This window comes from Cataglyphis hispanica, chromosome 10, assembly GCF_021464435.1.
Source record: "Cataglyphis hispanica isolate Lineage 1 chromosome 10, ULB_Chis1_1.0, whole genome shotgun sequence".
In the NCBI taxonomy this organism is placed as follows: domain Eukaryota; kingdom Metazoa; phylum Arthropoda; class Insecta; order Hymenoptera; family Formicidae; genus Cataglyphis; species Cataglyphis hispanica.
This window is the reverse complement of record NC_065963.1, coordinates 3,921,021-3,948,262: the sequence shown is the minus strand read 5'-3', so window position 1 is coordinate 3,948,262 and position 27,242 is coordinate 3,921,021. Positions and strand designations below refer to the sequence as shown.

At 38.6% G+C, this 27,242-nt stretch overlaps 1 protein-coding gene across 1 annotated transcript in view; it reads right to left on the bottom strand.

Annotated features, from left to right (window-relative positions):
* Positions 1-27,242, bottom strand: part of LOC126852579 (Krueppel-like factor 3) — a 279,045-nt gene that overhangs the window by 145,571 nt on the left and 106,232 nt on the right. Inside the window, exon 4 of the mRNA XM_050597529.1 lies at positions 5,225-5,405. Within this exon, the coding sequence (XP_050453486.1) occupies positions 5,225-5,405 (181 nt within the window). The remainder of the gene's footprint in view (positions 1-5,224; positions 5,406-27,242) is intronic.

The window sequence follows — 27,242 nt, the reverse complement described above, 5'->3', positions numbered from 1 at the left end:
TGCAGATGATTACCGAAGCTAAAGTAGTAATGATATATTAACGATGTATAGCTCTAAAAACAGATCTCTGTATAATTCAAACAAAAAAATAATGAATAATATGTATATAAATTACAGTTAATATTGCTTAAAATGATTTATGTGTATATTATAATTTTTATCTACGTTTCTATTTGACATTCCGAAAATCATTATAATTCTAAAGTAAGTAAATTATCGTTATAACATTTTTATTAATATATTATTAATTTCTATGAAGCATTCTTAAGTAATGTGACACACTGGACCGTTGTTCGTATGTGACGCCATGAATTATCCATGACATCTAGCGACACGATACGTCTGTTCCCATTCGCCGTAATAGCGACTCGATCGTTTTATCATTCAACTAAGATTTATCTCGGACAGCGAAACACGCCTCTAGCTTGCACCCGGTTTCTGATAAGAATAATTTATTACGATAACGTCTGTATATATGCTGTCTCTCTCTCTCTGTCGCTCTTCGGGTCGGCATGAACGCCGCTTGTCTGCCCGTAATATGTCTTCTCGTTTATCCTCTAATCATTCGCGAAAGAGACTGCATCATTATTATCCGAATAAGCGGGTGTCGTTCCCACGTGGGCGTCTAACGATCCCGTCATTCAATAGACACTTAATCCGCGTAATCGAATAACGCTTAATCTCAATGTGTCGTTAATTATAGAGTGTTTATCGCGGAACTACTTCAACGATCCTCTACGAATCATTTCTCGGATAATATCAAGCAGATAGTAATCAAGAGCGATAATCACGTCGCACAATCTTCATAAAATTGTGTGCGATTTGCATAAAAAATTTCGCTTAAAACGCATTATATAAATTAAAGATCATCCAAACGGGATGACACATCAATCGAAGAAAGCAAACGATCTTTTTGCTATCGTTTTTTTTCGTCTTGAAAAACCAAAAGATTACGTCGGGCTCGTTTTAATACGGTTACGCATTATCTAGATTGCTACCCGTCGGCTTCCGCCGGCCGAGAAACAGCATGAGTAATTAATCAAAGACAATCAAACTCTGGGAGCGTCGGCTTAAGCCGACTCCCAACGGGACGGCCCGCTATCCGTCATCTCTCTCTTTCTCTCTCTCTCTCTCCTCCGTTTAAAACCGTGAAAGAAACGGTGATAGAGTTGCGGGTTGCAATTGCCGTTGCTCACCCGGATATGAATTTTATATACGAAAAGCTTCGGCGAGATGCGAGATCCGGCTGACTTTCTCCGCGAGATTCCGGTACTTTTTAACGGCTGGAATTAACGTCCATCTGTTAATTCGCGCCAAAGGACCGCGCCACACGACTTAATTTCAGGCTCGTTCGCCCACGGATTGTCTGATTATTTACTGCCGCGAATGGATAAAGACCTCCGCCGTTGTCGATGCAATTTGATGTTTTGACAATTTCGCGTTAAAAGCAATTAAAACGTTGTAAAACTCGCTTTATCGATTGTACGACTGTTTTATCTTTTATTTAACGGTTTATACTACAGGCAAATATAGCAATTCAATAATTTTTTTAATCATAACAAACGCTAATATAAGCTGAAATAAGTTAGTAATAGATTTTACAAAATAATGAATTATTTTATTAAATATTAAATATATTAAACACACTTTTCACTTTCCATAGATATTTGATAAAAAAGATAATTAGGTGATTGACGAGCATATTATACTTGACACACACATACAATTTTTCTTCTGACAGATTCCAATAATTTTATTCGCTCGACGAAATATCTTTAATCGCATCTATTTTGCCAACAGTCTGATTTTATTGCATCAAACTCGCGAAATGCGGTGTCGAACGCGATCGGGTATAGCGGCGACATATGCGATCGAGATTTGTGTCTGCGGTGCGTATATGGCGTCCACGCATGATAGGAATTTTCCGATAGCCATGGCCGAACGGCGAGTTACGATCGCGTACGCGAGAGAGTCAAGGAAAAGGCCAGGCAAACTCGGCGATCTTTAATATCCGTTCTGCGTTACATATCGCCGCGGGCGATCAGCGGCGCACGGCCGACGGAGTTTTTGATGCAAAACAATAGAATGTCGATGTCGGGGAACGAAAGATGTATAACATCGACTACTCGCGACCGCGTCTCCTTGAACGACATTTAACAGAGAGTCGTCGTTTCCGTCTCTCGGCAGGGAATGTCACGTGTCGTGGATACATCGCCGCGAGCGCGATGCGTTTTTTCGCATGACAAGGTAAAGTAAGTTCCGGACTCGGCCAAACAAAGGTCTTTAACCCGACGTGACTTTTCGTGCGCGTATGGTAACGCGAAGCGTCACGTATCAAATCTTTCGCTTATATCAAATTTTTTTTTTTTTTTTTCATACATGAAGGTACGACCTCTTTGCAGTTCCGTAGAAAATGTAAAATTCATAACCGAATGTCATTAATATGTAATTTTTTTATTCGTCGGAGAAGCTATGGCTAAAAAGAAAGCGTGTCTCGAAGGAAAACATTCCATAGATTAGCATGCTACAATATCGCATCGCTGGGAACGCCGAGCTGCACAATCTCGTTTGCTGCACCTGTTATTAATGTCTGGGAGAGTATCGAGCCTCAGATATCCCGTATATGAATGGTCCGGCGTTGGTTACTTTTTAATAGGTAGCAATCGTATTTACGTAATACGCGAACCTACTCGCACGCTTCAAGAAACGTCAGAGTTTATTGTATTTGTAGTACAAATTTATTAGGCATGAAAGGATTAACGCACTGCTAATTTAAAACGACCGATTACTTACCAACGGCGTAAATAACAAAATCCAAGCAGACAATTTCGCGCGGAGAGATTCGCTCGCATCAAAGTATCGATCACGACAAGCGAGCGAGCGAGCGATAGAGAAAGAGAGAGTTGGATGCGTAAACGCGCGGTAAAAATAATCCTACGTATTCGCTACCGGTTATACCTACGCGACCAACGATCACGACGACGAGGCCCGCAGGCGAGGACTACGGGTTGCGACCCCAATCGTATTCGGATTCCGCTTTGCGCAGGTGTGCGTGATCATTAATCCAGAAATGGAAGTGAACGTTGCTTAGTCGCGGCGCCGCGTTTCTTTCCCGTCGTGTTTTCGCCGTCTCTCGACTGCCTCTTTTCTCCATTTTTTCTTTTTTTTTTTTTTCAGGAGTAGGAGCGATAAAAAAGAGGCGTGGCGCGTACAACTAACTGCGCGAACGATTTTGCGGTTTAAACTATCGAGCCTCAACGTCGTCATCGCCCGACACGCTAAAACGCGCGCGCTAAAGCGACTTTTTTGCGGTTCGACTCTCTTTATCGAGACAATTACGGGCGTTTTAAGATTTGATTTCAACGGGCTTCTTCCGTTCTTTTTTTTCTCCACATATACTCGCGCTGCAACTCCGCCCGCGGCGACTCTCGTAGCCGCCAACGAGACCAGATTTCTCTCCGTTGTGCTTCTTTAATCGCCGGCGAATCGGCGATGAACGCATCGACCTTGAGACCTCAAGGTAGATCGAACATCTGTCTACGCGTTTTGGATTATTATTTTGTATCGCGTAATAATAGCACGCAAGTCCGAGTGGTTCCCCGAAAAAAATTCACGGTATCTCTCTTTCAATTTTTATCGAATGTTAAGTCATTAAGAATGATTGGACAAAAAAATCCTTTTTTGAATTTTAATTTTTAACGTCAAATATATATTATGCAAATTAAATTTCAAGTTAAATCTGTACTAGAGCAAAACTTATATAAAAAGATGATTAAAAAAAAAAATGTATTCGCCGAAATGATTTGAATAATTCAATTGCTATTAAATTGGGATCTAATAAAATGAAAGAGAAAGAGAAATTTGCACTCGACAATCAATTGTTGAATATTCACGTACTCGGGACAAATTCGTAATTTATTCATCGATATTCGAGTATCACTTCGCGCAGTAGTAACGACGAAGAATTTAATGATTATCCATAGGTCACTCCTTAAACGTATGCATACAGACATGTACGCGACATATGCGTTGCCTATTGCGCGCATGGATTTTCCATAGAATAGTCAATTAACGGGCTCGTCCGCGCGCGGTTTACAGAAAAAAATCTAACATAATTAACCCATAAAACAACGCAATATCGTCGGGGATCTCTCTATGGTTTATCCATAAGCGAGAGTCGAGGCCACAGCTTCGTGCCGTATAGTGTTTTCTGCGCGTGCTGCATCTGCACCTGTGTGCTGATGCGCCGCACCTGTACGCGGCTGCGTAAAGGCTAAATTACACGCTTCGCTTTTGCCGATGGCTTTGAAACGCCAGAGAAAAACAATTATCGCATTTAATTTTAATATTTTAAAAAATCATCATCTTCGTTGCATTGTGTATAAATGAATTATGTTTGTAAATAATTAGTTTCAAATAAAAGAAAATGTGGTTTAAAAATGTCAAATGTATGAAACTAAATTGTTTTGCATAATTTATGTTTAATAAGGCGACTAAATACAAGCTCGATCGTATAATATATTCATTTTATGTTGAGGACGATTTATGTTGAGTGATTATTAAAAATGAATTGTATAAATACGACTTAAAGTTGTTAAATAAATACAGTCGATTAAAATGACAGCCAATAAGTAGTTTCGTACATGTGCAGTTTGTAATATAGAATATCTCGCTGTCTTGTAAAATCCGAGGAATTTTAAACGTGTTTCTCGATTGGCAGGTAGGTACATCTTCGCGTTTATAAATTAATCGAATAAATATTAATTAGAACAAATTAAAAATAAGCCAAATGGATTTTAATAAAAAAAAAAGAAATTATTCGATTGGCTATAAATCGAAGTCTTTCTATTCTTAGCTCTTATTATACACACTTGATGCGCGTACGCGGAAAATTTTCATAAAATTAATCAAACCGTAAAAAGTGATTATCTCGATTTTAAATTTACCGAGTAAAATATGCAAAAAGCGAATGTATCACGAGCACATGTTACGGAAACCGTAATCATGACATAGTCATGAACGAGAGTTCCGTCTTGCCAGGCGACTGCGAGTCGGCGAACAAGTGCAAATACATTCTTTCGAGCTGTACCCCCAGGGGCAATATACCGTGATCGCGTATCACTGTCGCAAGATTCGATTTAAATTCCAATCGTATGCGTGTACGTGCACGAGGCAGCGGGAAACCTAACATAAATTTTCGTAGTAATGGAGTGTAGGTGCTTACCGGTAGATGCGCAGAGCGGCGGCGGCGGCAGCGGCGGTGGCGTGGGCGTCGTCGAAGGTGACGGCACTCTTCTTGCGGCGGCGTTAATTATCGCTGCCGGACTGTACCGCGGCACCTGCAACACCACAGGAGTTTTCACGGACAGGTCCACTGGTTCCAGCTGCACCGGCGGTCCCGCCGCCTGCAACAAAAAAGAACGTGCTCGTCAATACGCAGAAAGAACAATAAATTGCGTAAGACCTATCATCAGTTTCTTAAATATTTATGCACATTTTTTTTTTAAATGTAAAAAGAAATTTTATTGGTTTCAAAATGTGAATAAATATTTAATTAAATGTGCGAATGTAGTGTTATATTATTTGACCTACTCTGTGCATTTCACAATGCAACACCTGCACATAAATATAATAAGCTATAAATTACGTTAATAAAAGATAATATAAATATTTTGTTCGAAAGACAAAAGATTCTTGATGTTTGAATAATGTAAAAATGTTTTGTGATAATATCGAATATAAAATTACACAAAGGTCTATCTCAATTTTCTTACAAATTATTATATCTAATATAAGATGTGTATTTTAAAATGATTGTGTGCTTTAGAAAGTCAACAATTCGTACGCGTAGGTGTTCCCGCTCTTTTCTAACTCTCAGATATTGAGGAAAGATACGAAAAGTGTAACCTGAGTATGATTTTATATTAAATCATTCTAAGTTAATTCTCCCATACGTATTGCAAAGTGTTGCGATGTGTTGGCGTAAATGAATATTAGTATAATATGACGTTGCAACGTGGCAATTTCGCGGATATTATTTTGCCCAGCTGTGGGATTCGATTTGAGACTTAGAAGCTGCGTGAGTATAATTTCACCCACGCATCATCGCCGATTGTCATACCCGAGAACGTCGAGAGTTAATGTAGTACATGTGATTTTTTTTGGAAAGCTACGCACACGAGATATCGACAAACGAAATATCAACGCGGACAAAGAGTCTAGTCTTAGTACGTAACTTACTCAGCGGCAGTTTCAATAGTCGATGCTGATAGCAGGCCAAAGTGCTTAAGCGCAATTAGCATAACTAGCGTCGGTAGTGACGTAGACTAATCACGACCAGTTCCCACGAGAGATTCGACCGGCCTCAGACGGTCGGTCGCTTGTATACCTTGCGCCGTCTAATTTCTCTGTGACACACCTCCGATAGTCTAATGACCGATGGAATTAATAGTCAATCACGCGAAGGAATCAATTCTCATAGTTCGCGATCCAATTGAATGACCGCCATCGATATCGAAAGCGGCACGATTGCACAATAACGGTACTTCTAATTTCACAAATATATATTTTTTTATATTAAATTTGATATTATTTTATACATCAAAAATAAAAATATTATCAATTATATATCGAAATATATATTTGTTGGAAATATGTTGGTATGTATTTTAAAAAAATTTTTTTAAAAGATTTAATATACATAATAATTATCAAAATAATTAATAAATGAAATAAAATAAATTAAAAAAAAGAGAAAAATTTTATTAAAATAAAAAAAAGAGAAATTAAAAATAAAAAAGTCAAAGCATCAAAAAAAATTAATAGAAAATTATATAAATTCTATATAAAATAATACAATGCGAGGAAAAAAAGAAGGGACGATTCTTCTAGCATCAAAAGGGTATTATTTTGTAACGGCCAGTGATGGATCGCGCGCGCGTTCGCATCAATATCGAATTTCCGAAACAATCGTATGGCAAATCAGATTTACAGTATAGCGCGATTGTTTCCCCGGCAACAATCTCTTGATGAAACGTGGGAATACTCGTGCTCACGTCGACAATGAAAATCTTGCCTCTTGTCCGCGCGCCGTATACCCCCCCGTCGTAGGATCAAACAAATGGTTCGTGTCATGAAACACGATACAACGCTAATAGCGCAACTCTTCGAACGACCGATGGTTACACCGGCAGTGAGTGTAACTGTAACACCGTAGCGCGATTAACAAATTACACGTAACACATCCGCGCGCATTACGCTCCTCGCAGTAATTTATAACGGAGTTTACCGGTTGCTTTCAAAGAGCAGGGGGCTATTCAAATCATTGTAAAACTGCAACGTTCAGCGAAGTAACGTCCGATGAATAAAAGGCTTTACAATTCATCGCGTTACGCAAACATGTATTATAAAACTAAAATTACAATTCCCGTTATATCAGCTTCATATATAATTCATCATTTCCTGCTTTTGATATTTTTTGGAATAGTTGAGAGACTTAAAATTGTAAATTAATTTTGGACTAGTAAAGAATTAAAATATTCTGATTTAATATAATTTCAATTTAAAGTTTTATTGTATCAAAATATTTAAGAATGTTAAGTGTATATATCAAGACATATTTATATTTATATATTTTAAATAATTTAAGATAGATCTCTACATATGTCTACCGTATTACTTCCTTCCTTATTAAAGAATTAAACTTTTACGAAAATAAACGTTGTTGAGTATGATTTTCGCTTGCCTTCAGATATATTGATGTTTCAAAGTTGATGACAAATAGTTAATGTATGTAAATGACGTTGCGAATAAAATACGCGAGTAGCAAAAAAAAAACGCGCCCGCCGTTTCTTATGACATGCCAAAATCGCGGTTTCGTCGATTCCGAAAGTAAGAGCACTCGGCACGCGAAACACGGAGTTCTGGTTTCTGGAAATCGCAATGTGCACTTGTTATTCATGAGTCGTCGTGAGATGAGTAAGACGACGAACAAGACGGATGTATTTTTCGGCCCGGCAATAAAAGTCGCAAAAGACAAATATGCGCGTCACGTGGGTTAAAAGCGGCATAGCCACTTTCATATGCCGCAGTGATAAAATAAATAATTAAATCTAAATATAATACGCGACAATAATCCGTGTTGGGCAATAAATAATTATTAAGAAATAAATTTTAACGAGTTCAGTTGCTGTTAAGCGGAAAGAAGAGCAAAGTCGGGAACGATCATCAAGCAAATTGCAGATGCGAAAAAAAGAAGAGATATGAAAAAAGATGATCGGCAATCCGTCGATGATTAAAATCAAACGCATTAAATCGTCGATGACTAAATGAAAGACCGAGTAAACTGTTGTTAATGATTCCAATCTACGCACCGCGAGGGACGTACGTAAGGATACATATATGTATCCCTGTATGTCTAAATAAGTGTATATAACCGTAATATAGACGGGCGTGCTTTTATACTTACATATTACGTGTGTTCTCACAGTAGCGGCCCGTAATGAGAATATAATGTTCATTAATCATTCGTTGAGCAATCCCCGAGACCAGAGACGAGAGTCCCGGTGGAATTAATTTAATTACAAATGTTTCAGGATGAAGATGGTCGATGTGCGATCGATGCCGTACGGCCGACTTTGTTATTCCACGGCACACGATAATCTGCGATAGTTTACAACCTTCCCGAAGCAACCGAAGGTAAAGGGACGAGAGATAAACAGAAGCAAGGTAAATAGAATAGTTTGTTGACATTCTAGGATTTGTGTCATCATGGAGAATTATTAGAGTATACAAAAATAAATATATGTAAAATAATACATTAACTTTTGATATATAAATCAAATTTGATATATAAATTAATTTATATAAAATGATAAAGAAAAGAACTATAAAATTATAGATACAGAAATCAGACAGAAGAGAAAACGAAACAAAATATTATTAAAACAATCTTAGTCTAATTGCTCGCAAAGCAATTCATTTGATTAAATGTGCTTAGAAAAAAGCTAGTGTCAATAATAGTATTAAATGAATTGAATGTAATGTTTGCGCATCAATTTTGTGAAATTTCTCTTTCAATGATAAACGTTTAATAAAATGACAACTCAATAGTATTTCCAATATTTTAGAAATAAGAATCAATTCTTTAAATTGAACATACAGCGCACTTATATTGAGAATTATTATTTCTTATGTCATTTTTAATATTACATTTTATATTTGGTCGATCAATTAATATCTACCGTATTAATTTTTTTTTTTTTTCGTCGTGTGCTTATTATTACTCTTATTTTTTGACAAAGTATTCCGCGTTTTCTATTTTATAAGATTTTGTCGGACGTGTCTGTCAACGAATCAGATCACGACGTTGATCTATTTTCGGCGCATGTACACACACACACACACACACACTCTTGCTCCATTAAATTCCGATAATAATTTCTTGAACATAGCGATGTTAATTATATCGTTTCCGCAAGGCATATGGCAAAGGTCATGCATTAAAGTACGACGTTACGAAAGGATCATTCTAGATGTTAGCATTTTCTTGTCAGATATGGTGTCATGTTTGTACGAATCTTTTCGCTCTACCTCACGAGATCCTCGCGTGTATGTAATGTAGACACATAGATCGGTCAACTATAGCGCATATGTGGCGTTTTGTCTTCGAAATTATCGGTAAGATATACCGTGGCCAAAGTAACTGAGGCGTTATTACCGAGATAGGCCTATTACATATTATACACGGTTTCTTTTTATTGCAATCGCGATGAAACGCGTCTCGACGCGTGCGAGATTAACGCCAATGTAGACATTATTCGGATATAAGTCGTTTATCGAGTAATTTTGAAAAAAGGGAATTTATAGGCCAACCAGGCCTAACCAGAATATCGTGTCACACTTTTGCTAATTTCTTATATTTAATAAATAATCGTGTCCCCCCTTTCCCCAGACATTTAATATTTCGATATGCTTGAAAGTACCGTAAGCCAAGCTTATTATACGTATTATATATTACCACGTTGCATTTCTTTCTGTATTACTGCTCGAATGAGACATTACTTTTGCACGGGAAGTCATTTTTTATCCTCTCCGTTCTATATGTCCATCACCCCGAATTTGGAGCTCGGTCCTTTCACGAGTTGCTTTTAACAGCCCGTGGTGCCTTTCATATATCACTGCGACGGGCGAGTCGCGAGTACGTGTCTCTCAGTTTGCCGAACGGTCTTTCCTCGGCCAGTTCATTATCGTCCCGCGATCGGACGCGGATAAATCCGTCCTCTCGGTACGCCCCGCGGCTAATCGAGATCGGCCAAATTAACCGGCTGCGCACCGGGTGCAGCGACCTTTGGGGAGCGCGACATTATACATGCTTGTTTATTCGACGCGCATCCGCGCACAACAGCCTTTACCGAAAGGTAGAATGTTCTCCTCCTCTATCTCCCCTTCGCATACCTATATATTTTTCGCTTTATATACACGTCCCCTTCATGTGCCAGATATTTTTTTTGCTGCACGGGACCGCCGAGAACTCTCCAATGAACTCTCGCCGCTTCCGCGTAATATGGAATAACAACATTTTTGTCATTCATGGTTATAACGTAAAAAACGTCCTGCTTGCGAGCGTAACGCGAGGTGCGCAAGCAGATCATGGGCCAAACGATCGCTGCCGTCGTGCCAATTAAAGAGACTGCCACGCAAGCTCCGGTGATTTCGACAAATTATCGCATTTATTCTCCCTCGACGAGGAGAGGAGATTACAAAACTGTCAATCAAGAGTTGCCATTTCGACGACTCAATTCGAGAAGAGAAATGGTTTATGACACTACCGAGACGGACCTTTATTTGGCAACGGCTGGATCTCGTTAATTGTGAACTGAATATGTAGAAAAAAAGAGAGAGAATCGCTTGATTCTCGTGGAAGCGTTAATTCGAGATGCCACGAGACTTGACATTTCCATCACGACCAGGTCGTTTCGCGATTTTTCTTCCTCATACGCTTCGAGTATCTCGGTCATCTGTATATAATCCAGCTTTTCATTTTTAATTTTCTTTTTCTGTGACACCTGCGAAGAGATAGTATCATCCGACCGCACGTTAACGAATTCAATTATCATCGGACTTTGACGGTGGCCGATCGTATGTAAATGTGTGATCACCGATAGTGGATACACGCGTACAATCGAATCGACCCACTCAATGGATTATGTATTATCTCACTTGGCCAGAATTATCTTGCAAGGTATACATAAGTTATACATAAGTTCTCTTTTCGGTCTTTGCACGTTATATTTCAAAGTTCCTATTTATAAGACTGACATTTAGAAATATAATTTATCAGCAAATGCAGTAAAATGATATAATCACAGTCACTATCTAGCACGAAGAAATATTTAAAAAAACTGATTTGATATATAAATCAAATATAAATTCTTTATTTCTCTTCCTCTCTCTCTCTCTTTTTCGTATAAATAAAAAAAAAATAAAACAATCCTCGTATTTTATTTTTAAATAATAAATCTCAAGATTTATAATAGATGGTGTGACATCGTATATTACATAGAATCGACTAATTATTTGATAAGCAAAATATGCAACGAGTATTAAATGGAAGAGCGCGTCGTTCGCATCTCTCGCGTCTACGAATGCTCTCGCCGACGAAAAGAATCTCGTGCACGTTTCACGGTGCGAGACACGCCCCGTGACATCATCGCGGTCCGTTGATGCCGAGTCCCATAAAGGCAAAGCGCAGCGCCAAGAAGAAGTGCAACGAGAAGGAGGCGTGGGGCCAGACGAGGAAGGAAAGACGAACGAAGAGGATCCAGCCAGTCGGGCGGGCCGAGAGAGCGCTCGAGCGCATCAGTCGCGGGAAAGAATTCCGGGCGATGTTACAGCTGATGCGAATTAAGCCGCAGCGGATTTATCATGCAGCAGCATGAGAGACACTCCCTGTTGTCTCTTCGACTTTGCGCCTCTGCGCCTGTCCGCCAGGATCGGATGTACCAGATTTATTAAGAGACGGTGAAAATTGAAAATTTTAAATCCGGCAAATTTATGAATGCAATACAAAGCTTATATAAGTCGAATAAACCTTTTTTTTGCACGAAAGTAAATTAAAAAGAGTAATAAAGTTTACACACAAAAAACTTTAGCTTAAGCTCTATTAAATTAAATATTTTTCAAACTTACGCCAAATTACTGAGAAATGTATTATTATGTCGAGATGTTAATTACTTATTTCGAGTTTTTCATTGCTCATATATAGAATTAATTCTTAGACGAAATATACATAATTAAAAAAGAATTAATTAATTAATTAATAGATATTTCCCTTTTATATCTTAAAAACATTAAAATTTTATTTAATATTTTTTAATAGTAAACTAGGAAAAGAGCCTATTTTAAAATAGTTAGAAATGTACTACATGTATGTGTGTGTGTGTGTGTGCTGCAACTGGATTTTCATATGGTCTTGTCTGCCAATCCGTCGCTGGCTGCATCTTCTTCGATGTCTCTTCACTACTTTTTTTCTTCCCCTGCTCTTCTCTCCTTTCGTGTCGTCTCTCCTTACTGATATCGCGAGCTTATCGCGCACCTCGTAAAGTTGTCATTGATTATACGCGCCATTCGCGCGCTGAGATATTATGCGTAGTATGAATATACCGTGCAATAAAGATGCCTTTGGGAGCATGAGTTTTGCTGCAACGCGACGCAGCTGTTTAGTGAAAGTCGCGACGTTGAAGAAAGAATTGCGACTTAGAACGTATCCGCACTAATTGCATCTGTCTGGCGAAAGAATAAAAAGAACGGAAATGGCGCGGTCACCGTTATAAACGTCGCTCAAGTGTAGAGATAAATTTAACGCGCGAGGCCATATCGACGAATGCATCAGTATTGTACTAATTTAGCAATATCCACTATTCGAATTTCACGCCGTCCGGAGATAACGGCGTTTTCACGAAACATTGCCCCGTCGCAGATATATTCAGATATGCGCGTACATGCAATTATTTATTTTAAAAAGACAAATTTATATAGAAACTGTTGCGTGATATATGTGTACACCGATTAAATAATAAGCAATTAAATATATACGATCATAACGTAAGAAATTACTGGTCTTAATTCTAATTAATTAATAACGAATTAACTTCGCAATTTATAAAATTAATGATTATACCGGATTACTTGATCGCTTATGAAACGACACCACGAATTGTACATCAATACTTCTTACATAAAGATACGTATTTATAATATAGCAGCACATTCATGGCCTTTCAATATGTTATAAATTGAAATTTATTGTGATATATATCGAACCTGCGGTAATCAATTTCAGCAGCAACGAATCAAATTAACTGAATCATGTTGCGATGATTTATAATTCGAAAATTACATCCTCCTATATATGTATACACTCGAAACATAACCGCCGCAATTTATCGCGACTAACGATCGCGGGAAATGTGAGAGGGAGAAAAAGAAAGAGTGCGTTACAAAATTTCCAAGTCGATAAATAATAATTGAAAGAATGAGGGTTCGTATTTTCGGAGATCCTTCTCGCTCTGGATTGCAGTTTTTTGCGCGGTGCAGATCGAATCGACTTATTCTTATATATACATATGTACGTCACGAAGCGTACGCGCATCTCGATGCTCAAAGATGTCATTGATTAAACGAGCAGGAAGCGTCGAACGAAATATTTCTGCGCGAGTTCTCACCCACACATGCGTGGCAACGCATTATGACGCACGGACGTATGAATAGGCATGGCACTCGGATTCTCTTTCTCGAGAGATGCGCTTGGGCGTTCACGCAAGCTCTTTTATGAGTCAAAAGCCCTCTTGGCATACCAGATGCATCTATTTGAGAAGAGAGAGAGAAAACGAAGAGTCGCGAGAGAACATATATAATAACTCGCACTGAGAAACAGTACAGTAATGGAATTGTATTTATTTTTTTGTCATAAATATGATATTAAACCCATAATAACAAGCTTCCTATCGCATATAATAACAAAGAGCAATAATATATAATAAAATAAAATTGAAACAAAAATCTCATATTTCTGCGTATTTGAAAGGAAGAACATAATCTATAAGTACGTATATAAAATTTCTTTTTCTTCAATTCCACAGAGTAAAAATGATCATCTCGTTCATTCATATAGATGTAAAATAAAAATATAATAAGAAGGAAAGCCATAGTCATAAAAACCGATTTATTTAAAGTAGATAAATAAAAGTTATGCCGATCGTAACGAAAATCGCGAAACGATAGTCACGAAACGTTCGCATCTATCAGTCGAAGTGGTGGCTTTTCAGAAAATATGCCACGAGCAAATATATTATATGTAATAAGCATATGTATAATGCGTTTTGGATACAAGAGAGAGAAAAAGGGAAAAAAAAATGTCGATGATATATTCGAGAAACAATTCGACTACTGGCGGCGTTTGTGAGTTTCTCCCCGTGATGGCACAGGAGTCGCCAAGTTAATCCGCACCAGGTAGCCGACTTCATTATCCGTCAACTAATTATTGGTTCATTAACGGTATATCGGTGGTTTATTGATGTTAACGAGCGTCGCCGCGAAAATATTGCCGCCCCTTAATCGCGGCAAGCACAGCTCGGTTGGGAGCAGAGAGAAATAAGGCGCCGCGTACCGTCCTCCTTTATGCTTCTCCTCTCGCTCATTCCCGGTTCGCAATTCCCCCTTCATCCCCCCCACTAAAAAAAAAAAAAAAGAAAAAGAAAAGAACCGGTTCCGCGTCATTATCGTTTCAGAAACTTAGCGCGTCCGATTCGATACGGAGAAATAGCCGGCGGAATAAAGTCGATAGACGATACACCTGACGCCCGATTTTCGATGATTATTTCGCTCGTTCGAAGCTCGTCCACACTCCCGATAATGCTAAGCGATCCTATCGACGGTTTACATAACTATTTCGACGCACGATACATCGTCGGAAGCAATTAAGATTTCATCGCGTCTTTGGCATAATCCTTGACTAATCACGACATCATCAGACTTTATTTTTCTTCGTGAGATCATCCATCTTTTTAACCTTGTCCTTTTTTTTTAATATTAGTGTTGCGATAATATGATATGTCATTCTTTTCCGTCAGTTAATATGCGGATATTTTTTTTTCCACAGATTTCCGACAAGAAAAGTATTTTGCAAAAGTATTTTAAAATATTAAACACTATATTCAATTTTAATTATTTGAATAAAATATATATATTGACAAATAAATTAATTAATTAAATTATAATAACAATTGTTTTATAATAAAAAAAATCTTTATAATAATAAATTTTTAAATCAAATTATCATCATGATTTTTATATCTTAATTTCTTCGCCTATACAATCAATTTAATGAAATCGAAAGAAATTTTCTTCGCTTCAATAAATTCGACGTTTCGAATTTAGACGATCAAATTATTTTTTTAAAATACACGATGACCGAATGCATTTCGTATTGTATTTCCCAATAACCGTTCAGCTTTCCTGATGATAATTAAATCGTAACTCATGTCTAATAGCCTCGTGTATTCGCGTAAGTTTTATTGGAGTAATTAATCAGAAACTTAAACATACTATTATTAATCGTAATATATATATCATCAATAGCAGACTAATGATAACTGTTGTTATCGGTGTTTAACAAGATCATTGTCCCTATAATATCGATAGTCAATTCTCGTGAAACAATTTGAAATTCGAGTTACAAGATATTTTCTTTCGTTTCTGTTGTGCTTTGAAATTACTTGTGTGCTTTAATGAACCTCAATTATGTTGATGCACCGATAATAAAACGCATTAATTATAATTACACTTATGCGCTCGTCAGATGTAAGATTACTGTTGCAGGAAATTATGAGAAAGTGATATATTGTGATTATAATTCTATAAATAATACTATCATTAAATATTAAATTACAGCTATTGTATCCGTCATGGAAAAGTTACATCTCTTTGCACGATTTAAAGTCATTTTTTTTTAATGTAATTTGTACAAAATTAATTTCTAACAGTTGTGGCAAGTTTCGAGAGACCTCCATCGGAGGTCTAGAAAAAAAAAGATAATAACAGAATCAATTAGATTTGATTATATTTCGACTGGCAACGTGCTGTTTTCATTTCAATTCTCTATATCTTTTTTTTTTACGAAATCATCGAGCGCCACTAATACATTCCAGGATAGCCTCGTAAAATCTACTATCTACCACTATTTATTATGAAAGGTTTCTCGAGCTTCACAACTTAAATGCATCAAAATCTTCTTATTAAATAAATAACAATAAACGCATTATCGATCATAAACCTCAGACGGTCTACCGCATAATGCCTGATCGATTTTTATCTCCTCTCTCTTCACGGGCTTAAAGTGTCTTTCTTTTTCTCATGCATATATCTTGAGCGAGCAAAATCTATTCAGAAGTATCACGGTAACCGTTCCATCATCCAGTTCCCTGGAAGACGTAATACGTCACACCATTACAACGATATGACAGGAGCAGTGAGTCCGGTCTGTTTCCCAAAGCCATCGAAATAAAATTCCTTTGATGGATTTCCAATCTCGGTGTGATTTATCGGCACGGCCTTATGATTCAGCTGTCGCTCGGACCACCATGACCATCGTGTATGAATACCGTAACTTCTTTCACGCTTCCACGATAGATTACGACCGATGGGAGTATTAGACTCGCGCGCACCATCAGGCGGGTAAATTGATGCGGCTGATTATACATGTTTTACAATGTTTCGTAAGCGTTTTATTTTATTAGAGTTCCAGCACGCGGTACACACACCTGTTGAACATGCACGTGATGTATTAGCAATGTACAATTTAACTTAATTAATTTAGATTGATATTATTGATGCTTGTTTTACACGATTCCACACATTTTCTATTACTTTCTATTAACACGATATAATCGGATCTTATGTTATATATTAAGATAATATATCAATGTGAAAAATTTGATAAATTATATTCTCTTTTATGAAACATATTTAAAATAAAATTAAAACTTTAAGTTTTAATTCTCTGATTTTTACTTATTGTTTATAATTCAATTTTAATTGTAAAAATATTCGCTACATTATATCTATCCATTTAAAAAATATTTTAAATTAATAAATTAATAAAATTAAAAAAAATTTTTTTTTTTAAATTATAATTAAATTATAATACTCTTATGATCCTGATATCATTCTTTTAAATCATTTGTAGTTATTTTTTTGATCATAAAAGTAATGAATGCATCCTTAGAAAAATTTGCTATTAAAGACACTTCAATTACACCTGACTCTTCGAATCACGACTGACATACTTACGAGCGATTATGATTTCGTGTATATCGATATGTATCTAGACGCGCGCCCGATTCTTCGAGAGGAGAAAGCCGAGTCTCGGCGCATCGCCTAATTTCATGGGGAATTTACAATTTGTAGCCGGCTTCGAGTTCTATCTCGCTACTCGTTATTATTGATTATCCGCTCGATCGTCAATACCAGCAGCTGCGCGCGAGCAAGAGGATGATATTCGTCGTATATCGTATCGCTATATCAGCTATCTCGAATCCAACATAATACCAGGTTCAGAATGTCCAACCGACGTGGATTTTATCTCGTAAGTACGCGTGCGATTTTTTTTTTTATTTCAAGTATAATTTCCAATAATGTAAGATCTTTTTATCCATCAACAAATTTCGCATGTCTTTATCTCTGAAATTTAAATTACAATACGTACTTATTTATTTCCTGCGAAAGTTAAAGAGTGGAAGGAACACTCTCTAGGAACAATCAATAAAATATAAAGTAGCATAAAATAATTACATGCGCCCAAGATTAGATTGAAATTCCGAGAGATGCGAGGGGAAAAAAAGATGGCGCGAACACCTTGCAAGCGCCTGGCGGGAGATCGAAAAACAAGTACAGCTGCTACACAGAGAGGAACGACTTCGTGAGGCTCTCCTCTCTACGTTGACATTCGAACGTACCGTACGGCGACACGGCAGCGGGTGTCGTGCGCTTGCAGGAAGTCGTGAGCGCGGCGGCCGCTTCACAAGCGCACAACATCCAGAACCTGTTTGATTAAGCAAAAATGCCGCACGAGGACAGGACAGGTGGGGGAGGATGCATGAAGGAAGCCGACGACGATGACTAGGATGTAGGCAAGTCTCTTCTAAGAGATCAGAGGACGCGAAGAAGGGGGAGGGTTAAGTCGGCGATCGCTATCGGCTTCGCGTTTACGCGATCAACGTAGAAACACCGCTTTTTCCGAGAGAAAACGCATCGTAACGCAACGTCGGAATTACTAATGATGGAATATAGATAAGAGGGCCGGTGTATAATAGAGGCGGCGACGACGTTAAGCCGTCCTAAGAAGAGCCGATTAAAACGGCCGCGCGGCGCCGTTTTTCACCGTCGGCGTCGGTGTCGACGAGAAGAGTCCCCAGGGTCCTCTATAAGGAAGCGCGGCCCGCTACATCGAGCGGACAATAAGCATGTGTGCCGCACTGGAAATGACATTTGAGCGGCGCGTAAGCGAGTCCCGAGGCGGCCTCCTTGTAAAGGAGGCAAGGGCGATTGAAAGAGAGGCACAGGTGGGACGAAGCTGAGAACGATATGATGCGCTGAGGACGATCGACACGACTGGCGTAAAAAGTATCGGATCGTTATTGCTCCCGTACGTCGAGAAAGACCGCGTGCGACTCCTATATATGGTACTACAAACTGCAAATTTCCACGTCGCGTCAACTATACGGACGAGTAGCTACTTAGAGTCTGATAGACGAACGAGCCTCATTTTTCAATCTGCCTTCATTATCTCTGGATTCAATTAAATTTGTTTCAAAGTATAGTAAAAAGATGTATAAATTAGAAAGATTCTCATAAATGCAATTTTTTTTTTCACATTATCGGAAAATATTGCAAGATGTTCCTGTTTAAAGATTCGAAAAGTTTTTTTATAAAAAAAAAAAAAAAATTTAAATCTCTTTTTTTATAATTGTAATATAATTCAAATTAATGCGAATAAAAACTCTATCTTTGTTCTCCTGTAATTTTAATTCAAATTTTATCTCGTCCCTTTAATCGTTATCGCGTAATTCAATTTCAATTTCCACTGCGTTTTGCGTGCTTAAATCGCATCAGGCGAAAGACAGGAATCACTGGTTTATCTTCGTCCTTAGCCGACTCCTCTCGAGATCAGGCTGAATAATAGCCGAAGCTGGGTAGCGGCGGTCGATCGCTACCGCCGAGCAGCTCACGGGAGAGAGCCTGTAATAATTGATTAACCTGGACGGGCATAAGAGGTTCACCCGGCGAACGATAATGATATTACACTCGGCAGTGCAACTCGGTTAGAGATCGGTAGGGAGCCGCGCCGACGAACGTCGGCGCGGCTTCCTAGATGCATGACTTGCACTACTTCCGCGGATCTCACAATCGGTCAAACCGTGAGTAAAAGCTACCGGTCGGTGCGCGTCTTTGAAGCCACTTCGCGTTTTCTAATGTATGAAAGACGTGCCGAGAAAATAATCGACTTAATAAAAAAAGAGAAACGCAATTAGACGCAAATTTACGTCCACGAGAATGTATAATTACTTCGGCGAATAATTTCTTTCTTTCATGAGGGAGAGAAGACGGGAAGAGGGGGAGGGGGATCGATTCAAATTACACGTATCGTAATTGCGAGCGAAGGTCGTCGCCGCTAATTCGATAACGAGCCACGAGAAACCAGGAACGAGTAACGCTCGCGATCACGCTCGCCGGGTTCTCCCGCGATCTTAGAGGCCCGGATCGCGACGATTGGCGATTCGAAGCCGTAATACAAGGTTACGGAGATCGTGTAATAATAATCGTGCTGTTTATTCAAATGAGTCCCCGACCGAAGGAACGGCGTGTCGATGTTTATTCCTCGCCGCGGAAGTTGTCGGTATATACGGGCAATAATCACCGTCGCGAATAATGCGACGCTATATGCACGCGCGTACGCGTATATCGACTCATTCCTAATAATATTATTCCTCGCGCGCGGTAGCCGGGACACTATTGCAACACGCTACGCATGTAGGGTGCATAAGGAGCTAATAATGTATTGCCAAGTACTTGCTGTGGGCAAGCGAGCCCCATCGTCCTTTAGTCGCGCATACATACATATGTGCAGGTTTTCATAAACGAATATTCTTACGCGATACTGCTATTACAAGACACGATTTTTTTTTTTCAGGCATACGCGAGTTCGGTTTCGATATTCACGATATTCATTCTTCGTATTTTAATCTTCAAGCAAAAACAAGCAACAAAGATCCAAAGTGAAATTTAATAGTACATCTTCAAAATAAATTCTTTTACTTAGGACAGATCTGATCGATTGTACGTTCTTGATTATCAATCGGTATTGCATTATACATCGTTAAAAGCAATGACAGAAAAGAATTTCGTCTCTTTAAGAATAAAATTGATTAGTCATGTAGTATCTGTACAACGTATCTTTTCTAACGACACGGGTTTCTCGCGACCCGGAAGAAACAGGATACGAAACGATTTAAAAAGATACCAAAAAAAAAAAAAACATCTACGTAACATATGGTTTTTCAGAAAAAAATTACGGAGATCTTTACGCTCCGTTAAGGAACGTTGTTATAAAATAGCAATACGAGTGCCTTCTCGGGTGTTGAAAAAATAGACGCAATAAAATCATAACATCTCGCACATATAAATCAAGAAACTGCCACAATGAAGCTGACCCTTCGAATCTGGACAGCCGCAAACGAGCTCCCTCGTAATTATAACGTTCACTCGGCGCGTCAACATTCCGCCGAGATAAAGCGCCTCGAAATTGTCCTTGATATGCGATTTACGATTTGTTGGTCACGCGTCTATTTAATTATGTCCGGCGGGCAATGATCCACGTGGCCACGGAATCGCGAGAAAAAAATCATTCAACTAAGTAAAATAGCGGAGGAATAAAGGGAGAGATGTAGGAGAAAGAGACATCATTATGACGGAATCACGCGCTCCGGAATCGCTCGTCCACTGTCCCCCTTTATTTATGACGCACGCAACGCCACTTCAGAAACGTTTTAACGAACGAACGGTTCTCTCTCATTTATAACAGCACTTCTCGTATAAATTAAGTGCCTTTCTTCCGATAGTAAACGTCCGCGTCGGTAATTTAGAAATTGTTGCGCGCTGCCGCTGATGCCGCGCCCGGCAGAAAATAATGATGCCTTTTTCTTCGCGGCTTACAAGCACACACGCGGGACAGAAATTCACCTGAGAAATCCCGGAGCGATTATCAAAGCGTTGAGAGATCTGCTCTCTAATCGTATTCTTTTGTATCCTACAAAGCCAAGCGCGAATCTTATTTCGAGGATGCGCCTATACTGGAACAATGTCTCATTCAATTTTATCACAACTGAATAATTTCTTTTTTGTCTAGAATATATAGTTAAAAATGAGAATACATTAACCGTCTAAAATCCGTGTGTAAGTATCAAGTTTCATGGTGACATCGCCTTAAAGCGATGTCATAGACAAAAAAACATGACGTAACATTATATTCAATGTTTTCTTCAAATAGAAGATTTTTTTTAATATTAACATATTAGCTCGCATTTTTTTTTTAAACAGTTTTTTTAATCATTTACAATCGAAGCAATAAATGGACGATTGTACAAGAAAATGTATTACTTGCAAATAATTTAAAAAAAATCTGTACACTGTGACATATAGTTTACGAATATTTGAAAAGATACGTTTCAATAATAAACTTTAATAAGTTAATGATACATTTTGAGAAGTCTTATTGTTAGCATGTAACAAGAAATAGAATGATAAACTACAGCGCGGTTAGAATTTTTTCAAGTGTATAATTAATATATTATTTTAGCGGCAGAAAAAATGTTTCGTTTAAAAGAAAGATCTACGTCTGAAAGGATATTATGATTATATTATTTATACTTGACTTTAGAAGAGGGGAAAATATTTATTTTTATGAGAAAGAGTACACTTAATGCGCACAGTATTATCTAGGCGCCATATATAGATACGAATCCTATAATTATTCACATCAATCGGAATAATCGATTCCGCTGATGAGCTTTAATAAAAGATGCCTCGTACCTGGACACGTAATAATTCACGTATACATCCTTGTTTCACAGGACTGTCAAAACATGTAACTCCGAGTCGTCGCGATTGTAAAATGGAAAAATTTCCTCCATTAGAAAGACGAATAACGGAAAAGCGCGCCAATGAAACGTCAAACCGGTCTCGTCCGAGTGTTATCAACGTCGTATAACAACGATGTTCACGTGCACGATTACCGATAACACTGTGAAGAGTGATACTTTTCGGTGCTGACATACCGGAAGTCACGATCGTAAATTCCACGTTGAAAATACTGCTAGAAACTCACAATGTGCAATAATAATATTATCACGGATCGTTAGTAGATGTAGCGAGGCATTTCAAACTCGTAATAATCGACAGAGTCGTCTATTGTGTTTGTGAGTTTATGACATTACTTGTGAACGAGTTTTATTAAATTTCACGGAAAGCCTTGTGAAAATTCCCGGCCGCTACAATGGCGCTAATTTCCTTCGTACACAAGGCCAATCTCTAATCTAATCTTATTAATTTTAATGAATCAGCATTTTGAATTATAAGCTACATGTACTTGATTTTTTTAATTTACAAGTTGTATAATATATGTGTAAGAAAATAAAATTTACTTCGTGCGAATAGTTGCACATTACACATATAATTCATAATGTAAAATTTAATTTTATGTTTGATGGAAACAAAAAAAAAAACATTTTTAAAATAATATATTATATAATAAAAAATGATAAAATAAAAAGATTTTTATTTCTTTTTTTTTTAATACTTTTTTGTAATACTCCCACTTTATATTTTTAACTTTCTTACGGTACATTTTGGAATATGCAAATATAGTTTATGCAAATTTAAAAAAATTTAAATCGCACATTTAACTTTAAGTTATAAACCGCGAATCTAGGCAATGAGGAACGGGAAAGATTTATCTTGCGGAATACTGTCTGGTTTAGAGAGAACATATACGAAGTGGATAGAGAGAAAGAGAGACTGTTTCGAACCGATCAGATCGCATTCATTTGACATGCGTCGGCGTCGGATTCGACGATGAGAATTTTATGCGGGATTCCCTCGTGCTTGCGCGCGCGCGCGCGCATCGCTAGATACAACTATTTCACATGAGATAGCATCTGCGGAAATACCCACCGCTCCGTTATTCGCCGGTATCCGCGATTCCCGTGGAATCAGTCAGTAGGTAGGTACGGTCGCACGGGGAGAATCGGGATTCCAGATATATTCCCTTCGTTATCTCATCTAACTCCGATGGTGGTCGATCGTTACTTGATCATTACGGTCAGCGGGTCATTGCCACGATCGCTTAGATCCAAATGATAGTGCACGATCGGGTTCGCGATTAAAACGAGCGCGGGAGGAAGCCAGGTGGAAAGAATGAGAAGATTACACGGCTCTCGATGAATCATTCGTCTCGGCAATAAATTCTTCCGCGCGCACTTACATGTAAATCTCGCGGCGCGATCGATTCGTCGTTCTTATCGAAAGAGTCCTTTTCGTAAAGTTATTTCGGCAACTCATTCGAGATAATTTTCCTAAGAATGAAACAAAATGAATAATAAATTTTTTTCCAAATATAAGTATATCTTATACTTTTCCTTCACAAAATTGCAGAAAATTAATACACGGTCAGAAAAGATTCTATAAAAATTATATAATTTATCTCAAAAAAATTGAGTAATTCCCATGGACGTATAAGCTTTTAAGTACGTTGACTACCGTTAATTATTGACAGCCGAAACATTCGTCGGAAGCGTACAATTCTTTATATCGGTGTTTTTCAAACTGACATTTGACACTGAAAGACAGACGCGGCTGTTAATTTCGAACGTCGAACGAGCGAACAAATATTTAGCAAGCTGTCCGCGCGATTGAATTCGGACAGAAACGCCATAGACGGAACGGACGGTGAGAAAAGAGCTATCGCGCTTCTCTCTTTGGGATTCTTTATCCGAAGTGGACTTTATCCTAGCCGGATCTGACGGACGATTCGAGCTGTCAATCACGTAATTTGAGGATCGGTCGTGGGCCCACCGTGACGACCCGAATAATTGCAGGCTTCCCGAGACTTCTCGCTGGCTTCTTCGCGCGAGCTCGAATAAATACAACAGAATCCTGTCCGCGTCTGCGTGCAGCCTTAATTAAGCGATAATGTTTAATTACAGGCCGCGTGCTTTATTCGGGTGCCTTAATCGATTGATCGAAGGATGCCCAGATTAAAGATCGAAAAGCGTATCGAGATCAGTGAGTCATAAGTCATTTTCCAAAATACAAAGTTAATAAATTTTGAGAATTTTTTGACGAAAGAATAAATCAGCAAGGACGTTAAAAGAAACATGTTTCTTTTCTTACAATCTTTTTCTGTCTCTGATATTTTGCATAATTTTTTTAAATAAACAAATATTTTTCAACAGAATTATCTATTTCATTAATTTCTGATGAATAAAACAAGATAATGAATAAAATCAAGTACATTATCTTTTCAAAATCACAAGCTATAAATTAAAAGAAAAATTGGACAAACCAGAATAAATCTCAAAAATTAAACAAGTGAATTATTTCAGAAAAAGAAGACAGAAAAGCTTGAAAACTAGAACGCCTGTTCTGATTAATTTCCATGCAGATTCGTCTGTGCTGCGAACAAAGCAGAACCGGTGTATTCGAACGCGTAAACTGCGAGCGCGAGAGCGACGAAGCACCGCGGAATAAGGTGTTCCTGGTCTACCAGCTGTTTAACTGAACAGCAACGATGGTTGCAACGTGTGTTTACGACACGGGGGGGCAGCCGCGCCGAGCAGCCAGCGGCAGACGACGGATAATAAATCACGGCCTCGGCAGGCTAACGCGTTCTATTCTGCGGCGTGTTGGACGAGGTCTACTTTCGAAAACGGAAAAATAGCAGGACGCGCGTGGAAGGAGACGTATGTCGTACTTTCGCGGAGGCGAATTGTCGTTGCCATCGTCGCTGACACGAAGGTTGCCTCCGAAAGGTATAACCGAGCGAGCCTACTCGTTCCTTTGTGAGAAATGTCCTTTTATCAAATGAATTTCAGTAATATTATTATTTATTAATATAAATAACGATATCAAATACGTTGCATATATTATACTGATTTTTAAAATTATATTTTAATAATTTATATTACAAGTATCCAAAAGATGGTGTAATATTTTTATTGGAGGAAAAATCGTCAAGTTGGAAAATATTTTAATGTTCCCAGCAATATTCTCGCTTAAATCGCAATAATCTCGAGAATATCTCGGAAAGGAAACGGCTTTTCGACGGTGTCGAGGTAATACCGCGCAATTTTATTACCGCACTCGTGTTTATCTCGGGTTCCTATTTGTAATGCGCGCGATTTACTAGCCCGAGAAATTCACTTAAAGTCTACCGGAGACCTGCCGCGATTTTGTAATGAAACGCAATAAAGGCCGCGGTGCGCGAGAAGATGACACACGGCTCTCGTCGAGTATTCTACCGGTACCCAAGATACTCAACGACGACGGGGCCGACGGCAGATGTTACGACTGTTAAGCTAGGCTCTGAGCGACTGACTCGACAGATCTCGCGTAAAAAAGCAAGTTCGAGTATTATATGCGTTACCTTCCTCTTCCTAGAGGTAACGAGCGTGCCGGTGCTCAGGACACGGGAATGAGTCGGGACTTCCGGAAATGTTACACACACTCTCTCGACGGTCTTCGCGGTCGAATGGCGGTGCCTCTGAAGAACGACGAAGCGACGGGTTTCTCTCGACAAAATCGACGTGAGTTGCGGCTTAACTGCGTCGAGTTCTCTATCAACTTTACTCCTCTCGTCGTAGAAATTACTCGTGGTCATCAGATACTACACGGCGTTCCATACGTAAATTTACCACACCGCATCGCGCGACCTTGGTCTTTAACATTTTCCGTTTCAAGGCGTTCCATCAATTATATATCAGATTATTAGCAATTCTGCTGTCGCTCCTTAAAAGTAAACCGCATTCTGCCATGTGAGATGTGCATCGCTATATAAAATACCTCTGACCTTCCACTCTAGTCGCGCGCAGAATAATCTCGGCCTAGCGTGCTTAATAATTTTTTTTTTTTTTGCGCGCTTCGTCATTATGTATTACACACAACGTTATATATTCGCGGAAAAAGTGTTCGTGCCGCGGCTGTCGCGGCGATTTATCGTCGAGTCGTAGACGGGACGAAGGTGACACGAAAAAAAGGCGATTGAAACGTCCGAGAAAAAAAGAAAATGAACACTACGAGGAGAGGTGAGTAGAGAAAATATGAAGGCCGACTTGGCGTCCACCTGTTGTGGCATCGCGAAGGACACGTCTTCTGCATAGATTCCGCAGACGCGAACATCGAAGAAAGTAGGATAGCGCGAGCTTATAGAATCGCCAACACCAACACATCTCGGCGATGAGATTATCCGTTGATCGAGAATCTGTGGGACGCGTGTGAATCGTCGAGAGGATAGAATACGCGCCTTCGAGCGCACACCTCGGTAAAATGTGATTCTCTCTTGTGACGGAGAAATACATAGGATTGCAATGACGCACCTCGTTCCGAGACGCTTGGTATCGAGTAATCGCCCAAGAGAGATAAAGAAAGAGAGATGCCTGTGAAAATCGAACGCCCATCTGCAATCTGCATATGCATATGCATATGCATTTTGGCAGCGAGCGTAGAAATAGCAATTCACTGCGGTCTCTCTCTCTCTTTTTTTTCTTCCTCGTCTCTCTTTCTCGTTATCGTTATCTCGTGCGACGGGTTGCACACTTAGGAAAGATCTATACTCGGAAACGTTCTATTACGAGCGCTTAGAGAGAAATTCGAGATATACGACGGACAGAGATGTAAGTTGATGTATAGCGTGTCCCAGAACTGTCATCACACCTCGCGGAGCTTTTCAGTGAATTTGATTTTTCCCTCAACGGAAGTTTCACTTGATGTCATCTCTTTTCAGACAAGTTTAATTTGTCAATATTAGATATTTTCTATAACGCAACTTTAGATTTAGATTAAGATTATGTCCAACGCAAAATTGATTGTTACATTAATATTTTTTGATTGAAGCTTCCGTGATCTGTTTATAG